The 17,837-nt window shown below is 49.7% G+C and overlaps 1 protein-coding gene across 1 annotated transcript in view; it reads left to right on the forward strand.

The window, feature by feature from the left end:
- The window catches only part of ACTN2 (actinin alpha 2), a 72,159-nt gene that overhangs the window by 19,426 nt on the left and 34,896 nt on the right, over window positions 1-17,837 (forward strand). Inside the window, exons 2-6 of the mRNA XM_038761139.1 lie at window positions 11,745-11,859; window positions 13,462-13,581; window positions 14,991-15,077; window positions 15,955-16,042; window positions 16,664-16,742. Coding sequence (XP_038617067.1) covers window positions 11,745-11,859; window positions 13,462-13,581; window positions 14,991-15,077; window positions 15,955-16,042; window positions 16,664-16,742 — 489 coding nt within the window. The remainder of the gene's footprint in view (window positions 1-11,744; window positions 11,860-13,461; window positions 13,582-14,990; window positions 15,078-15,954; window positions 16,043-16,663; window positions 16,743-17,837) is intronic.

Raw genomic sequence — 17,837 nt, forward strand, 5'->3', positions numbered from 1 at the left:
GGGAAGAAGAAGAATGATGGGATTTGTTGAGCGCTTACTATGTGCCAGGCGCTGTACCAAGCGCTGGGGAGGTCACAAGCCGATGGAGTTGGACGCGGTCCCTGTCCCATGTGGGGCTCACAGTCTCAATCCTCATTTTCCAGATGAGGTAACTGAGGCACGGGGAAGTGAAGCGACTTGCCCAAGGTCACAGAGCAGACAAGTGGCAGAGGCGGGATTAGAACCCGTGACCCTCTGATTCCCAGGCCCGTGCCCTATCCACTCCACCAAGCTGCTTCCCTGCCCACAAAGAGCTTCCATCCAATGAGCTCCTCAGGCTTGTAAATGTTCATTCACTTGTATTTATTGAGCGCTTACTGTGTGCTGAGCACCGTACTAAGCGCTTATATTTGCAGGTGGACTAGTCAAAGTAAGTTGCAAATTCACAATTAAGTCATGTGTATACGGACCCACGTCCTGAGGATGGGTCTAATCAATTGGTAGTATTTATTAAGCACTTACAGGGGGCAGAACACTGTGCTAAGGGCTGGGGATGGTTCAATCAATCAATCAATCAATCAATCATATTTATTGAGCGCTTACTGTGTGTAGAGCACTGTACTAAGCGCTTGGGAAGTCCAAGTTGGCAACATCTAGAGACGGTCCCTACCCAACAGCGGGCTCACAGTCTAGAAGAGGGAGACAGAGAACAAGTTCAGTTCAGAAGCAGCGTGGCTCAGTGGAAAGAGCCCGGGCTTGGGAGTCAGAGGTCGTGGGTTCGAATCCCGGCTCCACCACGTATCAGCTGGGTGACTTTGGGCAAGTCACTTCACTTCTCTCAGTGACCTCATCTGTCAAATGGGGAGTAAGACTGTGAGCCCCACGGGGGACAACCTGATCACCTTGTATGTCGCCCAGCGCTTAGAACAGTCCTTGGCACATAGTAAGTGCTTAACCAATACCATCATGTATTTAGTTTTTATTTAGTTCAGTACAATAAAGTCGGTTGATATGATCCCTGCTCTCCCCAAGCTTACAGTCTAGTGGGAGAGGCAGACGTAAAAATAAATGACACGTCAGGGAAGTGACAGGATATAGGCAGAAGCGCGGGGGAGCTGGGGCGGAGAGTAAGTATAAGAGTGGTTAGGGGATTCAGACCTAAGCGAGCAGGCGACACAGCAGAAGCAATGTGGCTCAGTGAAAAGAGCCCGGGCCTGGGTTCTAATAATAATAATAATAATAATAATAATAATAATAATAATAATGGCATTTATTAAGCGCTTACTATGTGCAAAGCACTGTTCTAAGCGCTGGGGAGGACACAAGGTGATCAGGTTGTCCCACGGGGGGCTCCCAGTCTTCACCCCCATTTTACAGATGAGGGAACTGAAGCACAAGAGAAGTGAAGTGACTTGCCCAAAGTCACACAGCTGACAGTTGGCGGAGCCGGGATTTGAACCCATGACCTCGAACTCCAAAGCCTGTGCTCTTTCCATTGAGCCACGCTGCTTCTCGCCTGGCTCCGCCTCTTGTCAGCTCTGGGACTTTGGGCAAATCACTTCTCTGTGCCTCAGTGGCCTCATCTGTAAAACAGGGATGAAGACTGTGAGCCCCACGTGGGACAACCTGATCACCTTGTATCTATCCCAGCGCTTAGAACAGAGCTCGGCACAGAGTAAGCGCTTAACAAATTCCATTATTATCATTCCATTCATCCTGGCTCCACCGCTGGTCTGCTGTGTGTGACCCTGGGGAAGTCACTTCCCTTCTCAAAGGTGCTTCAGTTACCTCGTCTGTAAAATAAAGAGAAGCAGCGTGGTTCACTTCCTTTCTCTGTGCTTCATTTACCTCATCTGTAAAATAAAGAGAAGCAGGGTGGCTCAGTGGAAAGAGCCCAGGCTTTGGAGTCAGAGGTCGTGGGTTCAAATCCCGGCTCAGCTGGGTGACTTTGGGCAAGTCACTTCACTTCTCTGGGCGTCAGTGACCTCATCTGGAAAATGGGGATTAAGACTTTGTGCCGCCCGTGGGACAACCTGATCACCTTGTATTCTTCCCAGCACTTAGAACAGTGCTTTGTGCATAGTAAGCGCTTAATAAATATTATTATTATTATTATTAAAGATTAGGACTGTGATCCCCATATGGGACAGGGACTGTGTCCAACCTGACAACCTGTATCTAACTTAGATACAGTGCCTGGCACGTAGAGAAGCAGCGTGGCTCAGTGGAAAGAGCCCGGGCTTTGGAGTCAGAGATCATGGGTTCAAATCCCGGCTCCGCCACTTGTCAGCTGGGTGACTTTGGACGAGTCACATCACTTCTCTGGGCCTCATCTGGAAAACGGAGATTAAGACTTTGAGCTGCCTGTGGGACAACCTGATCACCTTGTATCCTTCCCAGCGCTTAGAACAGTGCTTTGCGCATAGTAAGCGCTTAATAAATATTATTATTATGATTAAAGATTAGGACTGTGATCCCCATATGGGACAGGGACTGTGTCCAACCTGATAACCTGTAACTAACTTAGATACAGTGCCTGGCACATAGTAAGTGCTGAACAAATACTATCTAAAAAAAAAAGAAGGGAGGGTAAGGCGATATCTAAATAAGGATATTAAAAGGGCCGGAGATGGTCAGGGAGGGGGGTTCTTACGGCTCGGGTTGCGGAAAGGATCCGGGAGCCGTTGGGGTCGTCTAAGATGCTCCAAAACCCTCAGGTCGGAAACGGTAACCCGGCCTGCTGGCATCTGCCAAGCCTCTTTTCGGCCTGCTATCTTTACTCTCTGACTTCATCCTCTCCCTCGGCCGGCCGACGCGGCCCCAGAACCCACCTCCCACCCGGGTTGTAATGATAGCATTTATTAAGCGCTTACTACATGCAAAGCACTGTTCTAAGCGCTGGGGAGGTTACAAGGTGATCAGGTTGTCCCACGCGGGGCTCCCAGTCTTCATCCTCATTTTCCAGATGAGGGAACTGAGGCGCAGAGAAGTGAAGTGACTTGCCCAAAGTCACCCAGCTGACGAGTGGCGGAGCCGGGATTTGAACCCCTGACCTCTGACTCCAAAGCCCGGGCTCTTTCCACTGAGCCACGCTGCTTCTCTATGTGCCAGGCGCTGTATCTAAGTTAGATACAGGTTATCAGGTTGGACACAGTCCCTGTCCCGTATGGGGATCACAGTCCTAATCTTTAATCATAATAATAATATTTATTAAGCGCTTACTATGCGCAAAGCACTGTTCTAAGCGCTGGGAAGGATACAAGGTGATCAGGTTGTCCCACGGGCAGCTCGAAGTCTTAATCTCCATTTTCCAGATGAGGTCACTGAGGCCCAGAGAAGTGAAGTGACTTGCCTAAAGTCACCCAGCTGACAAGTGGCAGAGCCGGGATTTGAACCCATGACCTCTGACTCTAAAGCCCGGGCTCTTTCCACTGAGCCACGCTGCTTCTCTATGTGCCAGGCACTGTATCTAAGTTAGATACAGGTTATCAGGTTGGACACAGTCCCTGTCCCGTATGGGGATCACAGTCCTAATCTGGTAACCCCCGGTTACCAGAGTCGGGGGTGGTCTCCGGCCAGAGCCCCCCACCCACCCCACCAAGACGGTGCCAACCCTGTTTCCAAACATGCTCAGTCTCGGCTATGAGGCCGGTCGCAGCGTGGCTCAGTGGAAAGAGCCCAGGCTTTGGAGTCAGAGGTCGTGGGTTCGAATCCCAGCTCCGCCGCTTAGCTGAGTGACTTTGGGCAAGTCACTTCTCTGGGCCTCAGTTCCCTCGTCTGGAAAATGGGGATTAAGATTGTGAGCCCCACATGGGACAACCTGATCACCTTATGGCCTCCCCAGCGCTTAGAACAGTGCTTTGCACATAGCAAGCGCTTAACAAATACCAAAATTATTACTATTATTATTATTCTGGCTCTCCCACCCCAGGTTCCTGCGTGGCTTTCATTCAATCAATCGCATTTATTGAGCGCTTACTGTGTGCTGAGCACTGGACTAAGAGCTTGGGAAGTACAAGTTGGCAACATATAGAGAGGGTCCCTACCCAACAACAGGCTCACAGTCTAGAAGCGGAGAGAGGGGCACATGAGAGAAACCGGGAGGAACAGTTTTCATAGCCATGATTACCATAGCCAGCGCTTACTATGTGCAAAGCACTGTTCTAAGCACTGGGGAGGTTACAAGGTGATCAGGTTGTCCCACGGGGGGGCTCACAGTCTTAATCCCCCATTTTACAGATGAGGTAACTGGGGCACAGAGAAGTGAAGTGACTTGCCCAAAGTCACACAGCTGACAGCAGAGCAGGGATTTGAACTCATGACCTTCAGGCGCTTAGTACAGTGCTCTGCACACAGTAAGCGCTCAATAAATATGATTGAATGGCCTCTGACTCCAAAGCCCAGGCTCTTTCCATTGCGCCACGCTGCTTCTCCTTGGAGAAAATTGGTGTGTTAGGGCAGAGGGTGGGTGTAAGCGCTTAGTACAGTGCTCTGCACACAGTAAGCGCTCAATAAATATGATTGAATGAATGGTAGCTGTGAGCCAAGTAGATGTGGAAGTGACCATTTGATTACCTGTGATGACCGGGTCCATAGCAGAAGCTCTCGGCCACGGTAGAAATAGGTGCCCTCGGCAAGATGGTAATAATGGTGGTACTTGTTAAGCGCTTCCTACGTGCCAAGCCCTGTTCTAAGCACTGGGGTCGATACGAGGTTATCAGGTGGTCCCACGTGGGGCTCCCAGTCTTCATCCCCATTTGACAGATGAGGTCACTGAGGCCCAGAGAACTGAAGTGACCTCCCCGAAGTCACACAGCTGACAAGCGGCGGAGCCGGGATTAGAACCCGTGACCTCTGATTCCCAAGTCCGTGCTCGTTCCACTGAGCCACGCTGAATGAATGAATGAATGAAAGACAGTAGGGTTGAGTCCCCGCCCCGGGTCATTCGTTCAATCGTATTTATTGAGCGCTTACTGTGTGCAGCGCTTGGGAAGCCGGGTCATTTTGATCGCATTAGGAATCTGATAACGAACGGTTCAGCCGCCATTTATAACATAATAACGGCATTTGTTAAGCGTTTTCTATGTGCCGAGCACTGTATAAGATGCTCCTCTCCAGAACCTGAAGCGAACTCAAATGGCGTTTTCCACGTGGAGCGGGTGGGAACTCCGGTGAAGTGCTGGGATTGGTGGCATACAATTCCTTTCAGAGCTTTCAGTTCTCCTTGGCCGCCGTCTCACACAGCAATAGAAGGCCGCGTCAGCCGGCCGGTATTTTCATCGTCCCCCTCCCTGCCCGACGCCTGAATCCTTAAAGGGCATCGAGGGAAAGACCCGGCCCAAAATGGCAATCCACCGCTACACGCTTACTCTTTCGCAAAGGCATTTTGCGCCATTTGAACACGGAAACTAAACCGTTTGAACACCGAAACTAAAACGATTCTTTACTTTTTTCTCCAAGCTTTCAGGGTGTAGAATTATGTCCCATGCTTTGAGATTTTTTTTTGTTTTAAATGGTGTTTGTTACGCGCTTACTACGTGCCGGGCACTGAACTAAGCACCGGGGTTGGACTCGGACTGTGTCCCACATGGGGCTCACATGCTAAATCCTCATATGAAGATTTAGCCCACTGAGGCCCAGAGAAGTGAAGTGACTTGCCCAAATTTACACAGCTGACAAGTGGCGGAGCCAGGATTAGAACCCAGGGCCTTCTCACTCCCAGGCCCGGGCTCCATCCTCTGCGGGGGGGTGCGTGAGAGGGGTGTGTGTGTGTTTGTGTGTGTTTCTGTCTGAAAAGGCCATTCGTTCATTCATTCAATCGTGTTTATTGAGCGCTTACTGCATGCAGAGCACGGTACTAAGCGCTTGGGAAGTCCAAGTTGGCAATAATATAGAGACGGTCCCTATCCAGCAGTGGGCTCACAGTCTAGAAAGGGGAGACAGACAAAAAAATTAACAAAGTAAAATAAATAGAATAGTAAATATGTACAAGTAAAATAGAGTAATAAATCTGTACAAACATGTATATAGGGGCTGTAGGGAGGGGAAGGAGGTAGGGTGGGGAGGTGGGGAGGAGAGGCAAGTTCATCCATTCAGTCATTCAATCGTATTTATTGAGTGCTTACTATGTGCAGAGCACTGTACTGAGTACTTGGGAAGCACAAGTTGGCAACATATAGAGACGGTCCCTACCCAACAGTGGGCTTGCAGTTTAGAAGGGGGAGACAGACAAAAAAGCCAAAACATATTAACAGAATAAAATAAATAGAATAGTAAATATGTACAAGTAAAATAAATAGAGTAATAAATCCGTACAAACATATATACAGGTGCTGTGGGGAGGGGAAGGAGGTAGGGCTGGGAGGGTGGGGAGAAGGGGCAAGTTCATTCATTCATTCATTCATTCAATCGTGCAGCACCCTCGTGACACTCTGACTAGCGAACAGATTGATAATAATAATAATAATGACGGTGTTTGTTAAGCTCTTACTATGTGCAAAGCACTTTTCTAAGTGCCGGGGAGATACAAGGTGATCAGGTCGTCGCACGTGGGGCTCACAGTCTTAATCCCCGTTTTCCAGATGAGGGAACTGAGGCCCAGAGAAGTGAAGTGACTTGCCCAAAGTCACACAGCTGACAAGTGGCAGAGCCGGGATTTGAACCCATGCCCTCTTACTCCAAAGCCCAGGCTCTTTCCACTGAGCCACGTTGCTTCTCTATAAACTTCCTAAATAAGATTAAGTGAGATTTTGGATCCTGTACTCTCCCAAGTGCTTGGTACAGTGCTCTACACCACGGGAGCCTTCAATAAATATGATTGATAACATCTATTCTATTTATTGAGCACTTAACAGTGTGCAGAGCACTCTACTAAACACTTGGGAGAGTACTATACGACAGAATTGGCTCACACGTTCCCCACCCATGACGAGCTTACGGTCTAGAGGGGGAGACGGACACGGATATAATCTTGGAACACACAAACCAACACATGGGGAAACTTTCCAAGCACACCCCTCATTTGATTAATTAATGCAGTGTTATTAAGCGCTTACTCTACGGCAAGCTCCTCGTTAAGTGACTCTGAGATAATGAGACAGTCACAGTGTGAGTCACGCCTTTGCTGCAGATGTTGTACTTGTACTTGTACTTCCCAAGCGCTTAGTACAGTGCTCTGCACACATAAGCGCTCAATAAATACGATTGATTGATTGATTGATGTTCTTTGGTCACCTCAGTGGTGGGGATCCTTTTCTCTTGGATTCCTCTGCTTCGAAATCCCGGGGCCTCGGATGAATTCCTGCCCCGGGCGGCGCGGAAGCCGTGGCCGATCACCTGTTGGCATTCCCTTCCCTCCCGCTCCATTTGTTCCGAACCCTTCAAGCCGGACGCCAAAACTGGAAGCAAAGCCGACAGACCAGAAATAGACCCGAGGCTCGGGCAGGGTTGGAGAGGGAGGGGACGGGGAGAGGGGATCCCGGCCTGGAGGGAGGAGAGAGGGGACATTCCAAGCAGCGGGAATGTCATGTTCGGAGGTGGAAGGGGATGAAGTATGTCGTGTGGGCGGGAGGGCCGGGAGATCGGATCCAGGCCCAGGGGAGGCCACTTCTTCCTAGGTGGGAGCAGACCAGTCTGACCAGAGCTGGACTTTGGCTGGTGCAACTGGAATAACTGGTGGGGCGGGGAGGAGGATACGTTCATGCAGACGAGCGTCCGCATGCGTGTGCACATCTGTGCCGCTGCTCCTGGACCGGAATGGGACGAGGAGATCAGCTGGGCGAGCGGAGAGAAGGAAGCCTTGATTGAGATGCCAAGAAGGGCCCATCCTGCCCTCCGTCTTGGGGGGGTCTTTGGCAGGACCCTGGCTGGAGCAGTGGTCCCTGAAGTCCAGGCCTAAAGCCTGGCAGGGGCTCACGGGAGGCAAGATGGGCTCCGGGGGGTGTTCACTTGAGAGCCTGCTGGGCCTGTGTGACATTTTTTTTTAATGATGATCATCATCAATCGTATTTATTGAGCGCTTACTGTGTGCAGAGCACTGTACTAAGTGCTTGGGATGTACACATTGGCAACATCTAGAGACAGTCCCTACCCAACAGTGGGCTCGCAGTCTAAAAGGGGGAGACAGAGAACAAAACCAAACATACTAACAAAATCATCATCATCATCATCAATCGTATTTATTGAGCGCTTACTATGTGCAGAGCACTGTACTAAGCGCTTGGGAAGTACAAATTGGCAACATCTAGAGACTGTCCCTACCCAACAGTGGGCTCGCAGTCTGAAAGGGGGAGACAGAGAACAAAACCAAACATACTAACAAAATAAAATAAATAGAATAGATATGTACAAGTAAAATAAATAAATAAATAAATAAATAGAGTAATAAATATGTTACATATTTGTTAAATATGTTATAGAATCACCTCCTATCTACCCCAGAGCTTGGAACAGTGCTTGGCACAGCGTAAGTGCTTAACAAATAGCTTAAGAAGCTATTTATTAAGAAGCTAAATTGCTTGAGAAGCAGCGTGGCTCAGTGGAAAGAGCCCGGGCCTTGGAGTCAGAGTTCATGGGTTCAAATCCCGGCCCCGCCACTTGTCAGCTGTGTGACTTTGGGCCAGATGATGATGATGATGATGATGGCATTTATTAAGCATTTACTATATGCTAACCACTGTTCTAAGCGCTGGGGAGTTTACAAGGTGATCAGATTGTCCCACGTGGGGCTCACAGTCTTTATCCCCATTTTACAGATGAGATAACTGAGGCACAGAGAACTTAAGTGACTTGCCCAAAGTCACACAGTTGACAATTGGCAGAGCTGGGATTTGAACCCATGACCTCTGACTCCAAAGCCCGGGCTCTTTCCACTGAGCCACGCTGCTTCTCCTCATGGTATTTATTAAGTAAGCGCGTACTATGTGCCGGGCACTATACTAAGCACTGAGGTTGATACAAGTTAATCAGATTGGACACAGTCCTTGCCCCACATGGGGCTCGCAGTCTTAATCCCCATTTTACAGATGAGGTTCCTGAGGCCCACGGAAGTGAAGTGACTTGTCCAAGGTCACGTGGCGGAGCTGGGGTTAGAAGCCATGACCTTTGACTCCCAGGCTCTCTCCACTACGGCATGCTGCTTCTTGTAAATGGTCCTCTGTAAAGGCCTATTATTATTATTGTTATTATTTTCATTACTATTCATTATTCATTCATTCATTATTTACATACTGCTATTATATTATTATTATTACTATACTAGTCATTATACATTCGTTATTTACATTGGAAGCAGCGTGGCTCAGTGGAAAGAGCTTGGGAGTCAGAGGTCATGGGTTCAAATCCCAGCTCTGCCACTTGTCAGCTGTGTGACTTTGGGCAAGTCACCTCACTTCTCTGGGCCTCAGTGACCTCATCTGGAAAATGGGGATGAAGACTGGGAGCCCCACGTGGGACAACCTGATCACCTTGTAACCTCCTCAGCACTTAGAACAGTGCTTGGCACATAGAAAGCACTTAATAAATGCTATTATTATTATTATTGTTATTAAGACTGTGAGCCCCAAGTGGGACAACCTGATCACCTTGTATCCCCCCAGCGTTTAGAACAGTGCTTTGCAAATAGTAAGCACTTAACAAATACCACCATTATTATTCTCTGGGAACTGAGGCCCGGAGAAGTTAAGTGACTTGCCCAAAGTCACACAGCTGACAATTGGCGGAGCCGGGATTCGATCACACCTGTCAGTTCTTTGGAATGAGAAGCAGCATGGCTAGAGCTGGGAGTCTGAAGGTCATGGGTTCTAATTCCTGCTCTGTCGCTTGTCTGCTCCGTGCCTCAGTTACCTCATCTGTAAAATGGGGATTAAGACTATGAGCCCCACATGGGACAACCTGATGACTTTGTACCCACCCCAGCACTTAGAACAGTGCTTAGCCCAGAGTAAGCGCTTAACAAGTACCATAATTATTAATTATTATTATTATTATTCCTCTCCCAAGCAGTTAGCACAGTGTCCTGCACACAGTAAGTGCTCAATAAATACGATTGATTGAATAAATATCACTGATTGATTAATTGACTTCTCTGGGACAGAGGTACCGAGGGGAGATGGACTGTTATCAGGAGACTCTCCCTGATTGAACTCTCAATTCCCCAATTTATTTCCCCTCCCAACTGCCATATCGGTACTTCTGTGCCTCAAACACACTTGTGTATTCCCAACTCCCTCCCCCTCCGTGGCACTTTGGTAGATTCCAGCCTCGCTCCAACGTTTTTCCTCCTTCCTCTTCTCTGTCAGCTCTAGGATCCGTCTCTCCCGGCCAGATTGTCAATTCCTGGAGGAATCATGTCTCCTAACTCTACCGTACTTCCCCAAATGCTTAATACAGTGCTCTGTATGATCTGGGAGTTTCAAGCCGTTGAAATCCGCAGTACAGATGTCTGTATTCCTCCTATTTTCCCTACTCATAATTTATTTTCAGGTCCAATTTCTCCTCATAGACCGTAAGCTCAGTTAATTCTTCGACTGTAATTAATGAATCAGGGGCTCAGTCATTTCTGTTCCTTGATTTGAATGATATAACCTAGGGCCTGATTGAAACGTCATTGAGGCTCACTACAGCCCCATTCATTCATTCAGTCATTTAATCGTATTTATTGAGTGCTTACTGTGTGCAGAGCACTGTACTAAGCGCTTGGGAAGTACAAGTTGGCAACATATAGAGACGGTCCCTACCCACTTTGAAATAACTATAATATTTATTAGAAATCTGTTTATTGCCGGTGAATCTACGAACGGAGTCCAAGGGACTTCTCCGGTCGATCGCTGGTGTTTATTGAGTGCTGCCTGTGTGGAGAGCACTATACTAAGCGCTTAGGAGAGGACGGTAGAACAGAGTTGGTAAGGTGCATTTCCTGCCCATGATGAGCTCACAGGCTAGAGGGGGAGGCGGACATCTTAATCAATCAATCAATCAATCAATCAATCGTATTTATTGAGCGCTTACTGTGTGCAGAGCACTGTACTAAGCGCTTGGGAAGTCCAAGTTGGCAACATATAGAGATGGTCCCTACCCAACAGTGGGCTCACAGTCTAGAAGGGGGAGACAGAGACCAAAACAAAACATATTAACAAAATAAAATAAATAAAATAGATATGTACAAGTAAAATAAATAGAGTAATAAATACGTACAAACATATATACATAAGAGGGAGGGAAAGCAGAGATCTTAATCAATCAATCAATTATATTTATTGAGCGCTTACTGTATGCAGAGCACTGTACTAAGTGCTTGGGAAGTACAAGTTGGCAACATCTAGAGACAGTCCCTACCCAACAGTGGACTCACAGTCTAGAAGGGGGAGACAGAGAACAAAACAAAACATATTAACAAAATAAAATAAATAGAATAGATATGTACAAGTAAAATAAATAAATAAATAGAGTGATAAATACGTGGAAACATATATACATAAGAGGGAGGGAAAGCAGAGTTCTTAACCCCATTTTGCGGGTGAGTAAACTGAGGCTCCGAGAGGTGTCACGCGGGAGCTGGGATTAGAACCCGGGTCAGAAAATGGGAGTCGGATCCCATCGGACACCGGGCTCTGGCCTGGACTCGTTTGGTCCTTGAAAAGCTGCGCCTGCAGCCTCCAGGATCTCTGTGACCTGCGGCGGTGAGGGGACTGGGGACGGGGGAGTCTTTCAGGGAAGACCCCCTCTCCCCCCGACCCGGGGCTGACTCCCAGGGGTTCCTCTTGCAGACATTTACCGCCTGGTGCAATTCCCATCTCCGGAAAGCCGGCACCCAGATCGAGAACATCGAGGAGGACTTCAGGAATGGCCTCAAACTCATGTTGCTGCTGGAAGTCATCTCAGGTGGGCGGCCACAAGCCTTCAGCCGGATCCCCTTTCCCCCTGCGCCCCGGCTTCCTATCTGGGGCTCTCTGAATATGAGGCGATGTCCCCCCACCTGCCCTGGTCAGGGGGCCGGGGGCTTTAAACTGAGATTTCCAGTTTCGGCAAGGTCCGTTCCCCATCTCCCAGAATCCCTGAAATGGTCCTCCCTCTGAACCTTATCTGAAAGGCAGACGGACTGATTTTAGCCTTGCCAACATGTACTTCCTAAGCACTTAGTACAGTGCTCCTTCTCCGGCCCAGCCTGCACCCTCCGCTCCTTTGCCACCGCTAATCTCCTCACCGGGCCTCGTTCTCGCCCGTTCCACCATCGACCCGTGGCCCATGTCCTCCCCTTGGCCTGGAATGGCCTCCCTCCGCACATCCGCCAAGCTAGCTCTCTTCCTCCCTTCAAAGCCCTACTGAGAGCTCACCTCCTCCAGGAGGCCTTCCCACACTCAGCCCCTTCCTTCCTCTCCCCCTCCTCCCCCTCCCCATCCTCCCCCACCTTACCTCCTTCCCCTCCCCACAGCACCTGTATATATGTATATATGTATGGATTTATTACTCTATTTATTGATTGATTTTATTTGTACATATTTATTCTATTTATTTTATTTGGTTAATATGTTTTGTTTTGTTGTCTGTCTCCCCCTTCTAGATTGTGAGCCCACTGTTGGGTAGGGACTGTCTCTATATGTTGCCAACTTGTACTTCCCAAGCGCTTGGTACAGTGCTCTGCACACAGTAAGCGCTCAATAAACACGATAGAATGAATGAATGAATGAATGAACGAACCTACCTGCCGACTAGGCCGCAGCCCTCCTTGGGGTACTTAGAGAAGCAGCGTGGCTCAGCGGAAAGAGCCCGGGCTTTGGAGTCAGAGGTGATGGGTTCAAATCCCGGCTCTGCCAATTGTCAGCTGGGTGACTTTGGGCAAGTCACTTCACTTACTAATAATAATAATGATGGCATTTGTTAAGCGCTTACTATGTGCAAAGCACTGTTCTAAGCGCTCGGGAGGATACAAGGGGATCAGGTTGTCCCACGTGGGGCTCACAGTTTTAATCCCCATTTTCCAGATGAGGTAACTGAGGCTCAGAGAAGTTAAGTGAGTTGCCCAAGGTCACACAGCAGACATGTGGGGGAGCCAGAATTTGAACCCATGACCTCTGACTCCAAAGCCCGTGCTCTTTCCATTGAGCCACGCTTCTTCTCTGGGCCTCAGTTCCCTCATCTGTAAAATGTGGATTAAGACTGTGATCCTCCAGTGGGACAACCTGATCGCCTTGTATCCCCCCAGTGCTTAGAGCAGTGTTTTGCACATAGTAAGTGGTTAACAAACACCATCATTATTATTATTATTAGAGCTAATAACTCCTTCCGCGGAGGCTGGGGTGAGCACGATGCCCTGGGAGGAGGGAGACGGACCTCGTCTCCCAGGCACCGATCGGCCGTGGTACCAACCTCTGCTCAGCACCCACCCCGGGGTTGGGTGGGCCGCCCAGCGTCACCCCGCCCTGACCCGTTCCTTCCACTCCTCGCTTTCCTCGCTCGACGTGTGCGCTTGGCTTTTCCCCCCAGGGGAGCGACTGTCCAAGCCCGACAGGGGAAAGATGCGTTTCCACAAGATCGCCAACGTCAACAAGGCCCTGGATTACATCGCCAGCAAAGGGGTGAAACTGGTGTCCATCGGGGCGGAAGGTAGGCGTTCGCCCATGGGCATTGGGTGGGCACGGGGCACCGCTTTGGCCCTCGGTTCCTCCTTTTGCTTCCCTCAATCAATCAATCAATCAATCATATTTATTGAGCACTTACTGTGTGCAGAGCACTGTACTAAGCGCTTGGGAAGTACAAGTTGGACTTGTACTTCCCTCCCTCCCCACTCTCTCACACATTTCCCTCCCCTCCCCACTCTCTCACACAGCAGCTCAGCGAACGTCTGGTGGCAAGGTTGCCATGGAAACCTTCGGCTCCACCCTCAGGACCCCTGATTTTATTTTATTCTGATTTTGATTTTATTCTGATTTTGATTTTATTCTGTCTAGCTTGGGATCTCCAGGCTCGCTCACCGAAGAGCAAGTCTGGGAATCCGGCCCCCGCAGCTAGCGACCGTAATCCCCAGTCCACCAGTCGTGTTTATTGAGCGCTTACTGTGTGCAGAGCGCTGTACTAAGGGCTTGGATGAGTCCAATATAACAATATGACTGTCATAATGTGAGTCCGCTGTTGGGTAGGGACCGTCTCTATATGTTGCCAACTATTATTTCCCAAGCGCTTAGTACAGTGCTCTGCACACAGTAAGCGCTCAATAAATACGATTGAATGAATGAATGAATAATGACCATGGTAGTTAATAATAATAATGGCATTTGTTAAGGGCTTACTATGTGCAAAGCACTGTTCTAAGCGCTGGGGAGGATACAAGGTGATCAGGTTGTCCCATGTGGGCTCACAATCTTAATCCCCATTTTACAGATGAGGTAACTGAGGCCCAGGGAAGTTGAGTGACTTGCCCAAAGTCACACAGCTGACAGTTGGCAAAGCTGGGATTTGAACCCATGACCTCTGACTCCCAAGCCTGTGCTCTTTCCACTGAGCCACGCTGCTTAGTTATTAAGGGCTTCCTGTGTTCCAAACGCTGTTTGGACGGATTTGAGTTTATTAGGTCAGAGTCAGTTCCCGTCTCCGAAGAGCAGTTATTTTCTCCCCAGTTCACAGATGTGAAAACAGAGGCCCCGAGAAGTTAAGCGACCTGCCCAAGGTCACCAGGCAGGCAAGTGGCAGCTTTGGACCCCCTCCCTCCCACCCCCACGCCCACAGCTGGAAGCCCGGAGGCTAGTAAGCGCTTAATAATAATGATAATGATGGCATTTGTTAAGCGCTATGTGCAAAGCACTGTTCTAAGCGCTGTTCTAAGCTTAACAAATACCATTATTATTAAATACCATTATTATTATTATTATTACTCCTGAGAGGAGTTGTATTCTCGGGCGGCTCTGGAAGCGTCCTCGGACAGCCCAGGGTATCGGGGATTTTTCTGAAGCCCCGGGAGCGGAGCGCTGGAGCAGCGCAGTGCATTGAGCGCCCTGACCCGTCCTTTCCCTCCATAGAAATCGTCGACGGCAACGTGAAAATGACCCTGGGCATGATCTGGACCATCATCCTTCGTTTCGCCATCCAAGACATTTCCGTTGAAGGTAAGAGGTGTGGGAGCGGTCGGGGCCTGGAGACAAGCCAGCACACGGTCAGACCTCCAGTGGGACTCAGGGGCAGGAAATCGCCACCCTTGGCGTTTTCTCAATCAATCGATCGTATTTATTGAGCACTTACTGTGTGCAGAGCACTGTACTAAGCGTTAGGGAGAGCACAGTACCTCGGAATTAGCAGACACGTTCCCTGCCCACAACGAGTCCTCAAGTGCCAAGCGAGTCGAGGAGGGCGATGACCGCAGAGATATTGCCCGAAGGCGTATGGGAGAGAGCGTCCGGGAGGTTGAGATCTGGATTTACCCATTTTCTACCAAGCGAACAGTTGTCCTGCTCCCCAGTGGGCTTGGCCCAGACTCCCGTGACAGCACGGACTTCGGAGTCAGAGATCATGGGTTCCAATCCCGGCTCCGCCAATTGTCAGCTGTGTGACTTTGGACAAGTCACTTCACTTCTCTGGGCCTCAGTTACCTCAGATCCCCCCGGCCCTACCTCCTTCCCCTCCCCGCAGCACCTGTATATGTGTTTGTACCGATTTATTACTCGATTTATTTTACTTATGCATATTTACTATTCTATTTATTTTGTTAATGAGGTGCATTTAGCTTTAATTCTATTTGATTGATAGCCCGGAATCTCTGCACCGGAGGCTCGGTAAAAGGGGTTAGAGGAAGGAATAGTTCACAGAACGGCGAGTCCTAAGCAGCGGCCAACCCCCGTGGTCCGTGGACCCTGCCCGGGATTTGGCCAAAGTGGATAATCCACTCTGGCTCCCTCAAGGCGGCCCACCGAGGGGCCGACCACCCCCCGGGACGGGCCGAGAGCCGACTGAACAAATCATTTCCCCCCTCCCGGTGCTCTTTTGCAGAAACCTCCGCCAAAGAAGGTCTGCTGCTGTGGTGTCAGAGAAAGACGGCACCTTACCGAAATGTGAACATTCAGAACTTCCACCTCAGGTGAGAGCCCCGGGTGGGAACGCAGAGGCAGACCATAAAAAAACCCCAAAAACGTGGACGGTTGGAGCGCTAAGGATAGAAACGAAGAAACAGATAGGCAAGAGGGCGGACGGTGTGTGTGAATAAGAAAGGGAAGGGGCCTAAGTGACTCTGGAGCTAGGTGGGGTGGTGAGGGGAGGGGAGGGCCCACCTGCAGAAACCACATTGGCTCCACCGAGCTTCACAGAGAGGCACTCGTCTTGTCATCCAACGGCCCCCTTATGTAAGAAACAGAAGGACCCCCTCGTGTTGCTTTGTGTAAGAAACAGAAGGAAACGCGTATCCGTCACCCATGTTACGTGACCTGCTGAAGGTGGAGACAGGAGAAGGGGGCCTAGGATTCACGAGCCATGCCAGTGGCTAGTCGAGGGCCATTTTGGCCGGTTGCCATTGGCTCCCGGCCTGCCCCTGCGTGCGATCGCGGCGGCCTTGGGGAAGGGGGTCCGTGCTGCAGGGGGTCGCGTGGCTGAGAGGGGAATTTCAGGGGGTCTGTCCGGGACCCATCCCACGAGTGTTGTGGGGGACACCGGACCTCCTGGTCCAACCCGATTAATTCATCTGTGTCTGCCGTCCACCACGCAGCTGGAAGGATGGCCTGGGACTGTGCGCCCTGATCCACAGACATCGTCCGGACCTCATCGACTACTCCAAGCTCAACAAGGTGGCCGGCCTGAGTGGGCCCGCTGGCATGTTGCCTGCCGTCCTTGCATGGGGCTCCCGGGGGGGTCCTCCCGGCGAGCTGCCCTAACCAAGGCCCAGAGGTGCAGCCTCAGAGCCACCAAAACACCGCCCGCGTCTTCCCAGCCGGTGGATTCCCTTGACTCCTTTTTGAATTCCCAGCATGCTGTAGTTCTCCACCTGCTTATCTACCTCGTTTTAGGACTCACAATTCACTCATTCATTCGTATTTATTGAGCGCTTACTGCATGCCGAGCATTGTACTAAGTACAAGTCGGCAACATATAGAGATGGTCCCTACCCAACGACGGGCTCACAGCCTCCAGGAGGCCTTCCCAGACTGAGCCCCCTCCTTCCTCTCCCCCTCCCCCCCGTCTCCATCCCCCCCACCTTTCCTCCTTCCCCTCCCCACAGCCCCAGTATATATGTATATATGTTTGTACGGATTTATTACTCTATTTATTTATTTTACTTGTACATATCTATTCTATTTATTTTATTTTGTTAATATGTTTGGTTTTGTTCTCTGTCTCCCCCTTCTAGACTGTGAGCCCACTGTTGGGTAAGGACTGTCTCTATATGTTGCCAACTTGTACTTCCCAAGTGCTTAGTACAGTGCTCTGCACACAGTAAGTGCTCAGTAAATACGATTGATTGATTAGAAGGGGGAGACAGATGACAAAACCCGTTATCGGGTAGGTACCGTCTCTAGATGTTGCCGACTGGTACTTCCCAAAGTAAGCGCTCAATAAATACAATTGAATGAATGAATGAATGAATGAAGACCGGGTTCGGCCAGCCTCCTCACCCCACTACCCTGTTCCCGTTTTCTAGGGCGGTGATGTCTCTGCTAATCCAGGACTTGTTCCCAGAACAGATCCCTGCCTCCCCCCACCTCCATCCCTACTTATTCCCCTCTAGACCAGAAGCTCATTGCGGGTGGGGAATGTATCCATTATATTTGTGGATTGTCCTCTCCCAAGCGCTTAGTACAGTACTCTGCTCACAATAAACACTCAGCAAATACAACTGACGGACTGATTGACTCCTCTGGGAAGGCTTCCCTCCCCCAACATCA

The sequence above is a fragment of the Tachyglossus aculeatus genome, chromosome 19 (genome assembly GCF_015852505.1).
Source record: "Tachyglossus aculeatus isolate mTacAcu1 chromosome 19, mTacAcu1.pri, whole genome shotgun sequence".
NCBI lineage: Eukaryota > Metazoa > Chordata > Mammalia > Monotremata > Tachyglossidae > Tachyglossus > Tachyglossus aculeatus.